Source organism: Mobula birostris, chromosome 14, assembly GCF_030028105.1.
Source record: "Mobula birostris isolate sMobBir1 chromosome 14, sMobBir1.hap1, whole genome shotgun sequence".
Classification (NCBI taxonomy): domain Eukaryota; kingdom Metazoa; phylum Chordata; class Chondrichthyes; order Myliobatiformes; family Myliobatidae; genus Mobula; species Mobula birostris.
In genome coordinates, this window is record NC_092383.1 from 88,158,768 (window position 1) to 88,178,196 (window position 19,429).

General features: G+C 41.7%; 1 protein-coding gene across 1 annotated transcript in view; it reads right to left on the reverse strand.

The window, feature by feature from the left end:
* Positions 1 to 19,429, reverse strand: part of LOC140210065 (S-adenosylhomocysteine hydrolase-like protein 1) — a 96,404-nt gene that overhangs the window by 15,770 nt on the left and 61,205 nt on the right. Inside the window, exons 6-10 of the mRNA XM_072278841.1 lie at positions 16,131 to 16,225; positions 8,244 to 8,350; positions 7,592 to 7,708; positions 6,200 to 6,263; positions 1,505 to 1,593 (exon numbers count right to left, since the gene is read on the reverse strand). Of these exons, the coding sequence (XP_072134942.1) occupies positions 1,505 to 1,593; positions 6,200 to 6,263; positions 7,592 to 7,708; positions 8,244 to 8,350; positions 16,131 to 16,225 (472 nt within the window). The remainder of the gene's footprint in view (positions 1 to 1,504; positions 1,594 to 6,199; positions 6,264 to 7,591; positions 7,709 to 8,243; positions 8,351 to 16,130; positions 16,226 to 19,429) is intronic.

Consider the following 19,429-nt stretch of genomic DNA (forward strand, 5'->3'; position numbering starts at 1 on the left):
TCTGTGCATTTCTTCCCCCAGTGGGAAAGAAAGTGTGGTCTAGTTTACTTCTGCCCTTGATGTACACCACAAGCTCCATTTTTTCATCCTCACACTATATCCAAAAGCTCAAAATAATGACCATCAGTGCTCTGCTTTCTCAGCTGCAGAGCAAACACAAGCCAAGTATCATCTTAGAGATGGAAGTTGTCTTGGAGGTCCTTTCACTTCTGAGAGCAGGCAGAAGATCCTCTGTGTTAAATTAGTGGGTCTTGCAATTCATACATTTTACTTAGCACGTAAGTAGCTAACTTCGTACACAAGTTGCTACCATCAGGAAGAAGGGACAGGAGCCTCAGGACTCTCACCACTAGGTTCAGGAACAGTTGTTACCCCTCAACCATCATGCACTTGAACCAGAGGTAAAAACTTCACTTGCCGAAACACTGAAATGTTCCTACAACCAATGGACTTGCTTTCACGAATCTATCTCATGTTCTCAATACTTATTGTTCATTTATTATTATTATTTCTTTCTTATTGTATTTGCACAGTTTGTTGCCTTCTCCACTCTGGTTCAATGGCCAAGTTGGACAGTCTTTCATTGATAGTTATGGTTATTATTCTACAGACTTATTGAGCATGCCCACAAGAAATTGAATCTCAGGGTTGTATATGGTGATATACACGTACTTTGATAATAAATTTACTTTCAACTTTGAAGAGTTCAAACTTGTGTGTTGTTATTTTATACAGAACATAAAGCATCTTAAGTCGATCCTACTGGTAGTACCAGACAGCAAGAGATTCTGTAGAAACTAGAAATCCAGAGAAACACAAGATGCTAGAGGAACTCGGAAGGTCAGGCAACATCTCTGGAAAGTTATAAAGAGTCGACTTTTGGGCCAATACCCTTTATCAGGACCCAAAATATTGGCTATTTATTCCTTTCCAGAAATACTAAAGCACCAACTTTGGACATGGACAAGATAGTCTTCAGCTTTGATGTGGTTTGGTCTCACTGCCCACCGGCATTAAATAGTTAGCTGAATACACTCAAAAACACCACGAATCCAAATGAAAATAATAGTAACATAATAAATTCAGCTTTTTCATGGCAAAGTTCATTAAGACTTTGAAATACATTTCCCATGAGTTTTAGAATAAAAATGCTTGCTGTTATTAATGGTTAATGTAGATACAGATAAAAAGTACTGAAGTTCCAAATACTTGAGCCCCACAATGATCTTCTAATTTAAATGCAGATATGTAATCCAAGATAACCTTTACCAGTAATGCTAAATTAAATGTTCAACATAAAATATAACAATTCTCAGGAAAACAAAGCAAAAAGTGGTATAAATAGTACAATACAAGACAAAACATTTGTACCAGCAGATACGCGTTACCAAAACAATCACTTTTATCTTAAAGACTGCAGAAACCACAACTCCTCTGTCTCCCTACATCCCCCAGCCAAGATACTAAAGATGGGACCAGGAGCTACAATGAAAAGTCAACTTACCAAGCTTGCAGAGCACAAATTGGATCAATCTCTGTCACGTACACTATAGCACCAAGAGCCTTCAGAGCTGCACAGCAGCCTTTGCCAACCTACGAAAACATTAAAAATACTATTACCTTTTTCTTCATGTAGACTTTATTTTGACCATGAGTTTTTACCCTTGATTTACACCAAATGGCCTCAAAAAAGAAAACTTACAGTCATTGTTAAAGAACAGAAAAGGTTTAAAAATGTGAAATGAAACATAAATTGCTTGAGTGTTGCAATTGGCTGACCAATGTCAATATAAATCCCAATGCAATTTGAGTCCATCTAGAGGAGTATACAAAATGCTGGAGGAACTCAGCAGGCCATGCAGCACTAAGGAGAGGAATAAACAATTGACATTTCAGGCCAAGGTCTTGGCTCAAACCACAACTGTTCATTCCTCTCCACAGATGCTGCCTGACCTGCTGAGTAGCTCCAGCAATTTTTTGCTGGATTTCCAGCATCCGCAGAATCTCGTGTTAATGCAGTCAGTCAAGGATTGTCACAACTCTTCCCAACACCCGCCAATAGTCCTTGCTGCAATGCTTCCACTTTATCGATAATTGCACTCCAGCACAGATCTTGTTGGTCTACAGAACAAGCAGGAACACAAGTCAGCCTTCCTCACTATGACTCCAAAATAATCAGGGTCACACCAGCTCTGCTTGCATACTCGTCTGCTCTTAGATGAGCTCCAAACCATCATGACTCTCTACTGAAAGAAGATGGGTCTCATATGAAGCATTCAGAAGAAAGAGGCCCAGGGCCAATATGATTCTGCTCCAACATTACTATATTTTAACCTCCACCAATCAAGATAAAGGATGAAACTCTGGTCGTGGAACTTACCATGCATGTCAGGAGCAAACACCAAGACAGAGACGGTGAAATTTGTGTCAGTGAAGTATTCCACTCTTTAGCCAAGGTATTTTTAAAGATCAGGATCCCAATCCCATTGCCTACTCATACTTTACCAACATGCAGTGAGCTCCTGCCTCCAATGTGAAATGGAGACATGGACAATTTACAGTAGGCAAATCAAGGAGAGGTACCAACAAAATTGTCCAAAGTCTACTGGTAGGACAGGCAAACTGTTGTCAATGTTCTTTTTTTGATCTATTCAATATACATAATTGATTTACTTGTTAATTTATTATTATGCTTTATTTTATTATTTTTTCTCTCTCTCTCTCTCTCTCTGCACTGAACTGCTGCTGCTAATTTCACATCACATGCCGGTGATAATAAACCTGATTCTGATTCTGAAGTGAATCCAACATTAAGCCCCATTAACGCAAACAACAGGAATTCTGCAGATGCTGGAATTTCAAGCAACACACATAAAAGTTGCTGGTGAACGCAGCAGGCTAGGCAGCATCTCTAGGAAAAGGTACAGTCGACGTTTCGGGCCGAGATCCGTCGTCAGGACCAACTGAAAGAAGAGCTAGTAAGAGATTTGAAAATGGGAGGGGGAGGGGGACATCCGAAATGATAGGAGAAGACAGGAGGGGGAGGGATAGAGCCAAGAGCTGGACAGTTGATTAGCAAAAGGAATATGAGAGGATCATGGGACAGGAGGCCTAGGGAGAAAGGGGGGGGAAACCCAGAGGATGGGCAAGGGGTATAATGAGAAGGACAGAGGAAGAAAAAGGGGAGAGAGACGAAGAATGTGTGTATATAAATAAAGAACGGATGGTGTACAAGGGGGAGGTGGGGCATTAGCGGAAGTTTGAGAAGTCAATGTTCATGCCATCATTATTTATTTATATACACATATTCTTTCTCTCTCTCTCTCTCTCTCTCTCTCTCTCTCTCTCTCTCTCTCTCTCCTTTTTCTCCCTCTGTCCCTCTTACTATACCCCTTGCCCATCCTCTGGGCTTCCCCCTCCCCCTTTTCTTTCTCCTGAGGCCTCCTGTCCCATGATCCTCTCATATCCCTTTTGCCAATCACCTGTCCAGCTCTTGGCTCCATCCCTCCCCCTCCTGTCTTCTCCTATCATTTCGGATCTCCCCCTCCCCCTTTCAAATCTCTTACTAGCTTTTCTTTCAGTTAGTCCTGACGAAGGGTCTCGGCCTGAAACGTCGACTGTACCTCTTCCTAGAGATGCTGCCTGGCCTGCTGCGTTCACCAGCAACTTTTATGTGTGTTGCTTAAGCCCCATTAAGTTCTGTTTTTGTGGTAGTGTCTATGGATCCTGTGCAGGACTCTTTATCCACCTCAGAACTTTGGCTCAAGCAACTCATCCTCAACCCTTGGGAACTACCCAAGTAGTGTGAATACAGAAGGCTCAGCCAAGTGGTCTATCCCAGAGTTTGTGTTGCACCAGATAACCTTCCACCTCCCTTCATCCTGACATATGCAGAATCCTCTACTATTCATCTATTACTTTTATTTTATTTCGAGACACAGCGCAGAACATGCCCTTTCAGCCTAACAAGCCACTCTGCCTAGCAATCCACCTATTTAACCCTAGCCTAATCACAGGACAATTTACAATGACCAATTAAACTACTAACCAGTGCGTCTTTGGACCATGGGAGCAGCTCAAGGAAACTTAGGCTCCCGTTACAGACACCAGGATGAAGACAAGCTGGTACTTCTAATTTTAAAAAATGTAACAGAGCTTCACACTCTAAACACTAACCCATTTCTTGAACTAAATGTATATTCTTTATTTCTTATGATCTGATTTTACCAAATTCAGGGTTACTAATATTACTTTTTCTTCCTCTAAAATATAAAACCAGTAGCAAAATTCTTGCCACCATGTTAAGGTTCTCTGTGTAATCACTTTCTACTGCTGGTGACCTGACTAGTTTGCTACGGCCAACGACAAATCATTTTCACTAAAGTATCATTCTAAGCCATCTGGAAATGGACAGGGATGTTACACAAGTGCTCTCCAGATAAATTAGGGTACACAGAAGTGGAAAATGTCTCTTCCACAAGAGAAATATTCGATCGTTATGCGCTGTTCAAAGTTTTAAAAGGTTCATTTACTACCAAAGTATACACCTCTGAAACGTTTCTTCTCCAGGTAGCCACAAAACCAAGAAAGAAAGGAGCGGCTGCATGATTATCAAGCCCCAAATCCCTCCCCCCGCACAAAAAACGAACAAAAATGGAGCAGGCACATTGACCCCCAAATCCCCCTCTTCTGCATACAAAAAAAACTGAGAAAGGTTGGTTGAAAAACGCAGAATACAAAAGAACCATAAGACTGAAAAACAGTCCACAGTCCAAGTCCACATCCAAAATGCAGAAAATCTGGGCAAATTTCTCCCTCTCTGTAGCAGGGCGACCTCACCAGCAATAAAAAGGCTGTCTCCCCTCTCCAGCAGGAGGGATATCTCACCGGAGATAAAAAGGCTGTCTCCCCTCTCCAGCAGGGGGGATACCTCACCGGTGATAAAAAGGCTGTTTCCCCTCACCGGCAGGGGGGTGATCTCACTAGCGATAAAAAAAACTGTTTCCCCTTTCCAGCAGCAGAGTGATCCACCATCAACAAAAAGGCAGGCAGCAAGTGTCTCAATCTACCTCGCCGCTTTAATTTGTGAAATGGAGTCATACAACGGCTCGCAGCCTTCTTGCTACGAGGCTCTTGCACGCTGCTTCTGCCTCCTGGAATCCCCTCAGAGACTGCAGAGTGCTGAAACACCAAAACGATCTCCAAAGTGCAAATCACAAGCTCCAACAGGTCCAGAATCATATTCAAGATGAAAAACAAACATAAAAGAAATGAAATGTATGGTTTCATGATCTATCCAGATGTGTATTGAAGGAGCACTGTACACAGGTGCCACTTTGACCAGAAGATGTGCTGTATGACGTGGGCGATCATGGTCTTTCCAAGACCATGATTGTCCTTGGCAAATTTTTCTACAGAAGTGGCTTGCCATTGCCTTCTTCTGGGTAGAGTCTTTACAAGAAGGGTGACCCCAGCCACTATCAATACTCTTCAGAGACTGTCTCACTGGCATCAGTATTCACATAACCAGGACTTGTGATATGAACCGGCCATACGACCATCCATCACCTGCTCCCATGATCCTCATCGGGGGGGGGGGGGGGCAGCTAAGCAGGTGCTACACCTTGCCCAAGGGTGACCTGCAGGCTAGTGGAGGGAAGGAGCGCCTTACACCTCCTTTAGTAGAAATGTATCTTCACCCCGCCACCCAAGAGAAATATTAGGTATTGCTAAAGCCTCCTCATTTGCAAGGTGGTATCAAAAATGAGGCAGACTGAGTAAGCATAAATCCTTCACGCACATTTTTAACAAAATAACTAATCAGGTAATTTCACTATCACACTTGCAGAAGTACAGGGAAATGTAATACATACATTTGTTTTTGTTTAATACTTCTGTAAAAACTGATCACTTTTACTACCAGGAAATAATCATTCATAATATTATATTGTTGAGAAGTTAATTCTCTTTGCATTCATGAGAAGCAGATCCAACAACAGTGACAGAATCTCGATCAACACTCAGGCAGTAATGAGTTTCAGAATGGCTTATGAGTCAGACATTTACTGGTGTTTGTGCATGGTTACTGACTTGGAATAAACTGGAATGAAATATTCAAGGTTCAAGTCACAAACTCATAGGTAAATAAAAGATCTTTTGTGCAAAAAGTTTCTACTTGAGGTCGTTGTTGTGACATTACCTCTCCATATCCACAGACAATAACTTGCTTTCCACCAAACATGACATCGGTTGTTCGCTTCAACCTAGAACGGAACACGAGATTTACTGATTATAAGTTTTACAAGAAGAGCAAAGCTAACGTAATCAAAATAAGATTGATAAGTCTGCTTTAAGTCTTAAGGACTAAAACAAAGATAAGTAACTATCCTTACAGAAGGATTCATTGATACTGCAAAACACATATTGAACCAGGAGCTTGAGTAGTTCTTCTTGGAAAGATATGCTTGGATACCCTAACCCTAAAGATATTCCATGGATGTATTAATGGTAAACATGCAATGGTTGCTTAGCTGAGGCATCAACAGCAAGATCCTCTCAACTGCAGCAGGCACGCCTGAGACTTGAGGTCTGGTTCTTGCTACAATTGAGCCTATACATACTTCCGGTAAGATGGTGGAGCGTGCAAACAAAGCAGCTTCTTGGGGGCCAACCAAAGGTGCCTTTCGCTTTGAAAAATATGTTTACCATCCAAAGATAATTCTACTTCACAAACATTGGGTACTGCAGGGGTACTCCATCAGTGAGCTGCTCATTGATCAGAGGAACCGGTTTGGGTACAGAGGAGCTACCTGGCTGCAGACCATGTTGAAGCCCACTACTCGGAAGCATCAGTGTTGGTGCAGTATAACTGTGGGAAATTGTCTTGGACATTTCACTTGCATTCACAAGACTCTGTGGACAAAGATTATGTGAGTTGCCGCAGGCCTGTTACCCTTGTCTTGTGGAGGGACAGTCAACATAGGAGCTGTGTAGCTTCAGTTGTAGTGACAATTAGACCTTAAGCCTCAGGCTTGCCTGCTACTGCAGACCAACAGAAATGCTATAGCGTGCTTGAGCTCAGCTGGGGCCTGAGCTCATCAATCGGTGCTGCCCTCCTGTGTTCGAGCAGTGTAATGACAGGCTGGATTGTGCGCAACTGTACACTGCTGGGAGAATGTACCATCCATTGGTGAACATTGTCCCTCACGGTCTTTGGACGATACAAGTTTTATTTCCTCAAGTGAATATGCTTCTTTACTAGATATTTTGAATTATGTTACTCATTATTTTTGAATGTTTGCTTGTTATTTTGAATGTTTTACACCCTGGCCCCAGAACTCTGTCACGTTCAGCTGTATCTATGCATGGTTTGAATGATAATTAAACTTGATTTGATTTGATTTTACATCCTGTATACGAAAGAGTGAAATACGTGTGCTACAACCTCATAAGAGTAGTTAAAATTGGCAAAATTTTGCATTGTGCATCAATTTGTAAGATATAAGCAATTGCTAATGAAATTTAGGAAGCAGTTTCTCCAAATTGTACCAGTAAAATGCAAGATATCCAAACAAAATTGTTACAACCTTACCCATCTAAGATGGATTCTCTGCAGCAGTAGAGATTATCAAACTTTTGTTTAGTAACAGAGTCATTTACATTCATGGCTGGGACACAGAGCTTGCCTGCTTTGGACAACTGATATAATCTGCAATTAATAAGACAAAAAAAAAAATTTAATTCAAGACCATGTTTCTAACTTACAATGCATGCTAGTAGTATAATGTTAACATGAAAGCACGTCCTGGACTGACACCTAATTAAATTGTGCAACATAGCTTATGTATTTTCACTACTCTGAAGCTGCTACAGGTCTCTTGTCTGGTGGAGCACACCCCTGCAAATTCAAGTTTTATTTATTAAAGATTAACTCTATTTGTCATGTGCACTTCAAGCATATAGTGAAATGAGTCATTTGTGTCAAATCAAATCAGCGCGGATGGTGCTGGGCAGTCCCACAAGTGGCACCATGTTTCCACTGCCAACCAAGTTAGTTGTGGGCATGCTAACTCCAACCAGTACCTCTTGGAATACCAGAGGAAACAAGAGCACCCAGAAGTCACCCATGTGCTCATGGAGATAGCACGCAAACTCCATAAAGTCCGTGGTGGGAACTGAACTACATTCTTACAGGTCTCTGCTGTGTCACCCAAATTGAATGTTTTTATCTCAGTTATTCCCACCTGTGAACGCCTGTTACACTTTCCTCTACAATTCCTCTGATCTTCTTAAACACATTGGGATATTTTTTATACACCCAGTGAGTCAAATCTCCACCATCATCCAGAATCTAGAAGGAAGCAAAAAGAGAGAAAAAACACCATCAACTTTGCCAATAATCTGGTACACTGACAACATATTTAATCATCTTAACTTCACCAACCCCCCACCAGCCCCAAGTAATGGAAGCCACAAGGCAAAACCACTTAAGCTTTCACACTAGATATATAACCTTGACAGTGATTCCCATTGCATTACAATTACTACCTTCTCCCTTTCATGGAAGAATCTAAAACTAGAATTCTCCAAAATAGGTGATTGCCATTCAAAGTTCAAAGTAAATCAGAGTACATATATGTCACCATAAATTACCATGAGATTAATTTTCTTGCAGGCATTCACAGTAGAACAGAGAAATACAACAGAATCATTGGGGAAAAAGATCATACACAGAGAATGAAAAACAACCAATTTGCAAAAGAAGACAACCTGTTCAAATACAACAAAAAAACAAAGAATAAATAAATAATATAGAGAACTTCAGTTGTAGATTCTCTGAAAGTGAGTCCATTGGTTGTAGAATCAGTTCAGTGTTGAGGTGACTGAAGTTATCCATGGTGGTTCAGGAGCCTGATGGTTGAGGGGTAATAACTGTTCCTGAACCTGATAGTGTGAGACCTCCTTCCGATGACAGCAGCGAGAAGACAGCATGATTTCCTGAATGGTGGGGGTCCTTGAAGATGGATGTTGCTGTGCTCAGTGGTGGGGAGGGCTTTTGTACATTTGCTGGCTCTGGTTGAACTTACTGAGGTGACAGATTCAGTGAGGATTGAACTAACAGGTACAAGGAACAAGGTGCTCCCTAGTGAAAACTTGAATGATAGCAGCCGGGTCTCTACGAGTAATGAAAGCCAGAGATACCATGGCTCTGTATGAGAATGCAGTCAGTAAAAACGTCAACTGTAATCAGGAACACATGAGATTCTAGATGCTGGAAATCCAGAACGAACACACACACACAAAGCTCGAGGAACTCAGCAAGTCAGGCAGCATCTATGGAAATGAATGGGGCAATGTTTCGAGGCAAGACCCTTCTTCAGGACCTCGAAGGAAGAGGGACGATGCCAGAATACTTTATACTTATACTTTATTGTCGCCAAACAATTGATACTAGAATGTACAATCATCATAGCGATATTTGATTCTGCGCTTTCCGCTCCCTGGATTACAAATATTAAAAATAGTAAAAATTTGTAAATATTAAAATTTTAAATTATAAATCATAAATAGAAAATACAAAAATGGAAAGTAAGGTAGTGCAAAAAAACCGAGAGACAGGTCAGGATATTTGGAGGGTACGGCCCAGATCCGGGTCAGGATCCGTTCAGCAGTCTTATCACAGTTGGAAAGAAGCTGTTCCCAAATCTTGCCGTAAGAGTCTTCAAGCTCCTGAGCCTTCTCCCGGAGGGAAGAGGGACAAAAAGTGTGTTGGCTGGGTGGGTCATGTCCTTGATTATCCTGGCAGCACTGCTCCGACAGCATGCGGTGTAAACTGAGTCCATGGACGAAAGACTGGTTTGTGTGATGTGCTGCGCCATGTTCACGATCTTCTGCAGCTTCTTTCGGTCTTGGACAGGACAACTTCCATACCAGGTTGTGATGCACCCTAGAAGAATGCTTTCTACGGTGCATCTATAAAAATTAGTGGGAGTTTTAGGGACAGGCCAAATTTCTTCAATTTTCTCAGGAAGTAAAGGCACTGGTGGGCCTTCTAGGCAGTGAACTCTGCTTGGTTGGACCAAGCCAGGTCATTTGTGATATTGACCCCGAGGAACTTGAAGCTTTTGACCTGTTCCACTTGCGCACCACCGATGTAAATTGGGTCGTGCCGTCCACTACTCCTTCTGAAGTCAACAACCAATTCTTTCGTCTTGCTGACATTGAGGGATGGGTTATTGTCTTCGCACCATGCCACCAGGTTCTTAATTTCCTCTCTGTACTCAAACTCATCATTACCCAAGATACGGCCTACAATTGTTGTGTCATCAGCAAACTTATATATTGAGTTCGATGGAAACTTGGCTACACAATCATGGGTGTACAGTGAGTACAGCTGGGGGCTGAGTACACAGCCTTGTGGGGCACCGGTGCTCAGAGTGATTGTAGAGGAGAGCTTGTCCCCTATTTTTATAGCCTGGGTCCTGTCTGTGAGGAAGTTGAAGAATAAAGTGAGTGGAGGGGAACGAGGACCAGTTAGAAGGTGACAGTTAAAGTCAGGTGAGTGAAAAAGCTGAAGGCCTGGAGAAGAAATATGATAGGAGAGGAGAATGGGCCAAGGGAGAAAAGCAAGGAGGAAAAGTGCCCTGGGGGGGGGGGGGGTGAGAAAAGCCTAGAGTGGGGAGTAGAAAAAGTGGTAACAGGGAGGGGAAAAATACTGGAAGGAGAAAACAATGTTCATGTCATCAGGTTGGAGGCTACCTAGACAGAATATGAGGATTTGCTCCTCCACCCCGAGGTGCCATGGGACAGGAATGAGGTTAGGAATTAAAATGGCTGGCCACTGGGAAATTCAGCTTTTGGCAGATAGAGCAGAGTTTCCCCCAGTCTGTGTCAGGTCTCACCAATGTAGATGAGACTGCATCAGGAGCACCAGATACAATAGAAGACCCTAACAGATTTGCAAGTAAAGTTTTGCCTCAACTGGAAGGACTGTTTGGGGCCCAGAATGGAGGTGAGGGAGGTGGTGAATGGGCAGGTGTAGCACTCCGCCATCTTGCAGGGATATGTACCAGGACAGAAATCAGTGGGCAGGATGAACAAGGGAATCACGGAGGAAGTGATCCCTGCGCAAAGCAGTAAAGGATCCCGTTGAGGGTGGCAGAAATAGTGGCAAATGATGTGTTGGATGTGGAGGCTGAGAGTGGTAGGTGAGGACAAGTGGAACACTACCCTTGTTAAGGCGGTGGGAAGATGGTGTGAGTGCAAACGTCCAGGAAATGGAGGAGATGCAGGTGAGTGCAGCATCAAATGGTGGAGGAAGGGAAACCCTGGTCTCTGAAGGAGGACATTTCTGATGTTCTGGAGAGGAAGGCCTCAGTCTTGGAGTAGATGTGGTAGTGACAAAGGTACTGAGAAAATGGAACAGGATTTTTACAGGAGACAAAGTGGGAAGAGGTATAGTCAAGATAACCTGGGAATCCGTAGGTTTAAAAGATGCTGTTAAACAGTTTGTCTCCAGAGACAGAGAAAGAAAGGGAAGGGATGTATCAGAAGTGAACCAAGTGAATTTAAGGGCAGGGTGGAAGTTGGAAGCAAAGTAGATGAAATTGACAAGTTCAGCATGGGTGCATTAAGCTGCACCAATGCAGACATCAATTTAGCAGCTAATAAGGTCAAAAGTAAGTGATTGTGCATTCACCTGCACCCAACTGGTTTCAGTGCTGATAATGTTGAGCAAAGATGCCACTCCTCATCTCCAAGTGTGCACAATGCTAAGTTCTTTACAATTGGAGGTAATTAGTGTGGTGAACAATCCCTCGTCTGCCTTAAAGGGTTAATCAGTTTAATCCAAGAGATGCAACTTCACTCAGCAATGACTTACTTGAGCAGCAGAACAAAATTGAGGGGTCAAGTAGCCAACTCATAACTCATATACTTCTAAGTTTATAGTTTTTTTGCTTTTGTAGTCTAGAATTATTATTTGAGACCAGCTCATAATAAAAACTTGCTCAACTTCTGACATTACTAGACCTTGCTTGGGTATCACTAAGTTAGCTTAATGAGCACAATTATCTCAAGGTTAAGTGATAGAGCGGAGAAGGAAAAGTTAAATTTTCCACGCCTTATTTCCCAAGGTGATCATTAACAAGGCTCTATTTGGATCCCACAAAACAATTCTCTAAGATAAGATGTTCTCCAAATATAAACTGGCATTATCTTCAAGGTCACTCTTCTCTGTAATCGACTTCTTTGCCATTGACAATTTTGGAAATGTTAATGGTTATACAAGCTATAATAAGTTACTGCATAATATTGTTCTCAGGATGCAATTTTTTCATAACCTGCACCATAGATACAGAGGCCACAATCAATGAAAATTCTATCTTTTGTAATTGAGTGGCCATTTTAAAGCATCTTACATTTTTAAATGAAAAGCGATGTATACAGAATACAGTAGTTAGAATCAAAAAATAAATTGTATAACAAATATAAGATTCCAAAATATCACTTAACTTTCTCTACATTTTTTTTACATGAATAAGCATAACCTCTAATAAACACACTAACCCAGGGAAGAGTTAGTGTTTGCTGAAAGACTGAATTTTCATTGAATGGCCACAGGGAGGCAGCAATGATCCCAGCAGAATGAAACGGACCTCAGGATAATAGTGCTGGTTCTGAGGAGATTCTGAATGAGGACCAGTGCTGGAGATCTGTTGAATTGTAAATGTGGGTTACAGAAACCAGGGCCCAGTTTCAGAGAGGACATTATTCAGCTGGAAAGAGGGCAGACTAGGTTCATGAGGATGTCACTGGGACTGAAGGGTTTGAGTCATAAGGAGATACTTTTCCCTGAAGCATAGGAAAATTAAGGGTGACCTTAGAGGTTTACAAAATCCTGAGGGGTTGGAGGAGCAGAGTATAAAAATAAAGGGTATAGATTTAAGATAAAAGGAGAAAGATTTAAAAGTACGCAAACATGAGGAAATCTGCAGATACTGGAATTTCAAGCAACGCATACAAAAAATGCTGGTGAATGCAGCAGGCCAGGCAGCATTTATAGCAGGGATCCCCAACCTTTTTTGCACTGCGGACTGGTTTCATATTGACAATATTCTTGCGGACCGGCCAACCCGGGGCGGGGGGGGGGGGTAGGGTTGCCAACGGACAAGAGTAGCAGTCAAATACGTTGTGTTTACCCTGAAAAAGACTACAATGACCATGAAGCCTTGCGTGGGCACCAGTGCGCATGCGTTTACCTGCCGATTTTTTTCTACAAATCGTTTTTGGCGATTCTGTTCAGGGGGGGAGGGTGAGGGGAGTTAATGACAACTGGAATATAGGTGATAAGTGGCTAATACACTCAATTCCGTTTCTAAAAGGGTTTATCTAATGAATTTAATATTAAACACACAGCGCATATTTTCCTCGCATGAATATAGTGATAAGTCAATTATCAGGGGAGGACAGGGGAGCTTGAAGTAAGCGTTGAACAAACTTCCAGTAGAAGTGGTAGAGGCAGGTTCGATATTATCATTTAAAGAAAAATTGGATAGGTATATGGACAGGAAAGGAATGGAGGGTTATGGGCTGAGTGCAGGTCGGTGGGATTAGGTGAGAGTAGCGTGCGGCACGGGCTAGAAGGGCAGAGATGTCCTGTTTCCGTGCTGTAATTGTTATATGGTTATATAAGTCAATAGCATCATAACATTTTAAGTAACGTTTGGATATTAAACACACAGCACATATTTTCCCCATATGAACATATAAAATCATTGCAACACACCAATATCGCTGAATCAGTGGGAGCCCTGGGCTTGTTTTCCTGCAACAAGATGGTCCTATCGAGGGGTGATGGGAGACAGCGATACTCGAAGGGGGTTCCTTATGTCCAGTCTATTCCGCAATGTAGTTTTCGTTGCATTTATTGCAGAGATATGTTGGAAATGGAAGCAACGTTTTCCGTGCTTTCATGGCTATCTCAGGATATTTAGCCTTGACTTTGATCTAGAATGCCGGCAGAGATGTTATGCCAAACATACTTTTCAGCCTGTTGTCATTTGCAAGCTCGAGGAGTTGATCTCCTTCCCGCGCTGACACGGATGACGCGCGGGTAATGACCTCGCATGCGTTCAAGCTCAACGGGGGCGTGACAGGGGATGAGGAAAGGTGCAGCTGACTCATATCGCCAAATCATATCGTTTTCTCGCGGCCTGGTAGTACATGCTTTGCGGCCCGGTACCGGTCCGCGGACCAGTGGTTGGGGACCGCTGATCTATAGGAAGAGGTACAGTTGACGTTTCAGGTTGAGACCCTTCGTCAGGACTAACTGAAAGATTTAAAAGTAACCCGAAGGAAAACTTTCCCCTCAGAGGATGCCGAGTATACGGAAAAAGTCAGTAGTGCTGGATACAGTTACAATATTTAAAAGACATGTACTTGGACAGAAGAGGTTCAGAGAAATATGGGCCAAACACAGGCAAACAGTACTGGCATGGTTCTGCGGTACACTATGAATCCAAATGGGTGTGGATGCCAGGGAAACTGCTGTATGAAGGTGGGTTGTAAAATTAGTTGTAATGTAGCTGTTGAACTTGTCCCAACCCCTGCATTATACAGTAGTCACTTTGCTTATTCCCTGCTATAAAGAAACATAAGCCTCCAAACTTTTGTTCCCTTTCCAGAGTTTGCCTGGGGTGGAATCAACATTCAAAGTAAATTTATTATCCAAGTATATACTACAAGAAATTTCATTTCCTTGTGGGTATTCACAGTAGAATCTATTAAAAAACCTACACAAAACGATTAAAAAACAATCAGTGTAAAAGACAAACTGCAAATACAAAACAAATAATAGTAATAATAAGTAAATAAATAATCTGAGAACATGAGTTGAAGCGGCCTTGAATGGGGTGCAAGTGAAGGTTTGAAGATTATACACATTTTTAAACAAGACAACAATTACTACAAAATAAAGACGAAGTCCCTTGTATGCAAAGTTGTCATTCTGAACTAGAAAGCTTCCCACTCAGCCGCTCCTAACACTGGTTAAGGTTTGGGCAATAATATATAATTTACTTTAAAGCTCTGGATTCTGAGTACAGAAATAGCCCCAATTTGTGGCTTGAACTCTTGCAAGAAAATGCTGCTGGCAGCTGAAAAGTAGTAACTCCATAGCATCAAGTTGAAGCTTCAAAGTAAATTTATTATCAAGGTACGTACAAGTTACCATATACCACCTTGATAGTAATTTTCTTGCAGGCATTTACTGGGAAAAATTACAATGGAATTTTATGAAAAACTATGCATCGACAAAAATCTACAAATGTGCAAAAGATGACAAACAGTGCAAAGACAAATTGTAACAAGTCTTTGAAAGTGAGTGTGTAGGTTGTAGAATCAGTCCAGAGTAGTGGTGAATGAAGTTATCCAAGGTGGTTCAGGAGCCAGATGGATGTAGGATAATAACTGGTCCCGAATCTGGTGATGTGAGGCCCAAGGATTTTGTACCTCCTGGTCATTGTGAGAAGAGAACATGCCTAGGTGGTGGGGGGTCCTTGATGATGGATGTTGCTTTCTTGTGGCAGTGCTTCATACAAATCTACTCAATGGAGGTACAAAGCACCTTCATTTTTAACCTCTGCATTACAAAAAATTGTTCAAGAAAGTAAGTCTTAATGTAAGAAGGCAACAGTCATTATAAATATAGCGAAAGATCCCCAGGGTACAAAGATAATGACAATTCTATGTTAAAAATTGGTTACGCTTCACTCAACCGTACAATCTACAGTGCATAAAAGTGAGTGACATATCATATAAAATCCTTTCAAACCAGGATTGATGGACATCATTGGCTGCTACAAGAGCTTTCAAGTTCTGGGACTATTTCCAACATGTGGTCTAATTTAAGGATTGCCATAATCATCAAATTATCATTTGCCAAGCACAATTAAGGTTGTACAAGGAACAACTGCTTCCTTTGATTGTGGAGCTGATTAAAGATAAAAACACTGTTAAAAAGGAAGGAATTTAAGAGCGATGGTCCTAAACGGAGTTGTAGGTGGATGGAATGGTTTGGAGGAGAATGACCAAGGTACCAATACTGACCACCCTCTAAGTGGCTCATTTACCATATTTGGTTGCCAGCCGTTCATGTTCACACAGCAATCGATGCACCACCAGAAATCATCTTCTGACTCGCCCTTCCAAGCAAACACAGCAAATCCTGGAGGGGATTGAAGAAAAAAAAACAATTTGGTGAAAGATAGCTTTGAACTTTAACAAGCTTAAAGAGGATTAAAGGCTGGATACAGAGTTCAAGAGCAAAAGTAAGGAGTTTCAAGCTGATTTGCCAAGAACAAACTGCTGTGAGGGGGAAGAGAACACTATGAATCATGACCACAACATTCAGTGGGCAGATAGGGAAGGCTCAGGTCATGGATGGGAACACACACAAAAAATGCTGGTGAACGCAGCAGCCCAGGCAGCATCTATAGGAAGAGGTACAGTCGATGTTTCAGGCTGAGACCCTTAGTCAGGACTAACATCGTCTTGGTTGTTACTTGTTACATACACCTGTTAGGGATGGGAGTATTTTAGTAACCTTACTGTTCTGCTTTCATTTGCCCATAGCCAATGACATTATAGAAACACAAAATGTATGCACAAGCAACTTTGAAATTTCTCACAGCAAGGAATTATTATAAACCGTACTTTTACCAGTACCATACATTCCTCTTAATATATCTACAATATTTGACGATAGACTTAATGGGCCAAATAGCCTAATTCTGCTCTTGTTTCTTGTAGTCTTATTGAGCCAAAGAGGTATGGAGAGGCTGAGGGTGAAAAGTTTTAAAATCCTTTCATCCAGTCCCAGTAGTCACTAATGAATAACCCAGCCTGATTTAACAGCAAGTTTATGAATTATTTCAACTTAGAATCCAGAACTGAACAGTTCATTTTAAAACAAGGTGATAAATTTTAAAAATGTTCAATTGCAGCAAAGTAATAAACTCCATTATTAAATACCACAAGAAAACTCTTGGATAACAATCTCTTAAGGAAAACCAGTTGTTTTCAAATCCTTAAAGACTTATTAGAAAAACTATAGGTGAAAGTCTCTTTTTGCCAGTTTCATTTAACAGCCATTCATTAGATGGAAAAAAGATACAGTTTGCATTAGAAACTTAGCCTACTTAAACTTTTACTCACAATAAACTCTCTACTTAAACCACATAACTAGATTCTGACGTCCATTTAAACCTGTTATTGGCTCATTATTACCGCATATACCAAGATAAATTGAAAGGTTTTGTTTAGTGTGCCATCCAGTCAAATGATGGTATACCTAATTAAAGGTACACAAATAAAATGCAAGGGCCACGCTCAGGTAAATTAGACCAAGAGTTCATCTTTTGGTGTATGAAAAGTCCGTTCAAGTCTGAAAACATTGGGATAGGAGGTGTTTTTGGGTCTTGTGGTTCATCCTATCAGGTACTTCATACCTTCCGTCCAATGCAAGAGGGGAGAAGAGGGAATGGGCCGGGATGGGAGCGTTCCTGGAAGCAGATGGCTGTTTCCTTGAGGCAGCAGGAAGCATGGACAGAATCAACAGAAGAGAGGCTGGTTTAAGCCGGTTTTCATGATAGAATGGGTTGTGTTCACAACCTTCTACAATTGTTCATGGTCTTGGGCAAAGCAGTTGTGAGGTTGGTTTTAAAGCATTCAAACAATAGTAAAGGCATCCGTTAGTCTTGCGAGACCATGGATCTGCGCCTGGAAAAGTCTTCACTCGCCAGGGCGCAGGCCTGGGCAAGGTTGTATGGAAGACCGGCAGTTGCCCATGCTACAAGTCTCTCCTCTCCACGACACCAATGTTGTCCAAGGGAAGGGCATTAGGACCCATACAGCTTGGCACCGGTGTCGCCGCAGAGCAATGTGTGATTAAGTGCCTTGCTCAAGGACACAACACATTCCCTCGGCTGGGACTCGAATCACTATAAACAAGATTACATAAACTACCCATGCACAAGGCATCGGGGCGGAAAAAGCAGTGATAACTTTATCATAACTGAATAAGCACAGCCTCAGAATAGAAGGACGTCCCTTTAGAATAGAAATGAGGAGAAATTTCTTTAGGCAGTAGGCTGGTGAATCTGGAATTGATTGCCATAGAAAGCAGAGGAGGCCAAGTCGCTGGGTATATTTCAAATGGAGGTTAATAGGTTCTTGATTAGTCAGCCAAAGGTTACAGAGAGAAGGCAGGAGAATGGGATTAAGAGGGGTAATAAATTAGCCATGATGGAAAGGTGGAACAGACTTGATGGCCCAAATGACATGATTCTACTCCTACGTCAAAATGTAGTTTAAAGTTTCCTGACTGCGACAAATTTCAGTGTTCATGGACACAATTTGTTTCTAAAATGTCACTAGCTACAGCTATAGTGCCTATAAAAAGTAATCCCCCCCCCCCTCTGGAAATAATGTTTTATTATTTAAAACATTGAATCACAATGATTTTCATTTGGCTTATTTTGACACTGAACAACAGAACAAGGCTCTCATGTCATGGTGTAAATTAATTACAAACACAAAACACAAACTAATTGATTGTGTAAGTATTCAACCCCCCCCCCCTTAATAAGACACACCAAATCATCACTGGTGCAGCCAATTAGTTTAGAAGACACATAGTGAGTTAAATGGAGATCTGTTTTTGGAGACCTGTGTGCAGTCAAGGTATTTCAATTGATTGGTGGTAAAAATACACCTGTATCTGGAAGGTCCAAATGCTGGTGAGTCAGTATCCTGGCAAAAACTACACCACGAAGGCAAAAGAAAATTCCAAGAAACTCCATGAAAAGGTTATTGAAAAGCACAAGACAGGAGATGGATACAAGAAAATTTCCAAGTCACTGACTATCCCTTGGAGTACAGTTAAGTAAACCATCAAGAAATGGAAAAAATATGGCACAGCTGCAAATCTGCCTAATGTAGACCAGCCTCAAAAACTGAATGACCGTGAGGGGAGGCCACCGAGAGATCTATGACAACTCTGAAGAGTTACAAGCTTCAGTAGCTGAAATAAGAGAGACTGCACATACAATAACTGTTGCTTGGGTGCTTCACCAGTCACAGCTTTATGGGAGAGTGGCAAAGAGAAAGCCACTGTTGGAAAAAAAAACTCACATGAAATCTTGGTTAGAGTTTGCTAGAAGGCATGCGGGAGATCCTTAAGTCAGCTAGAAGATTCTATGGTCTGATGAAACCAAAATTGAGTTTTTTGCCCATCAGACTAAACTCTATGCCACACTTCATCAAACACACAGCATCCCTACCATGAAACATGGTGGTGGTGGCTACATCATGTTGTGGGGATGCTTCACTACAGCAGGCCGTGGAAGGTTTGTGAAGGGTAAAACTAGTG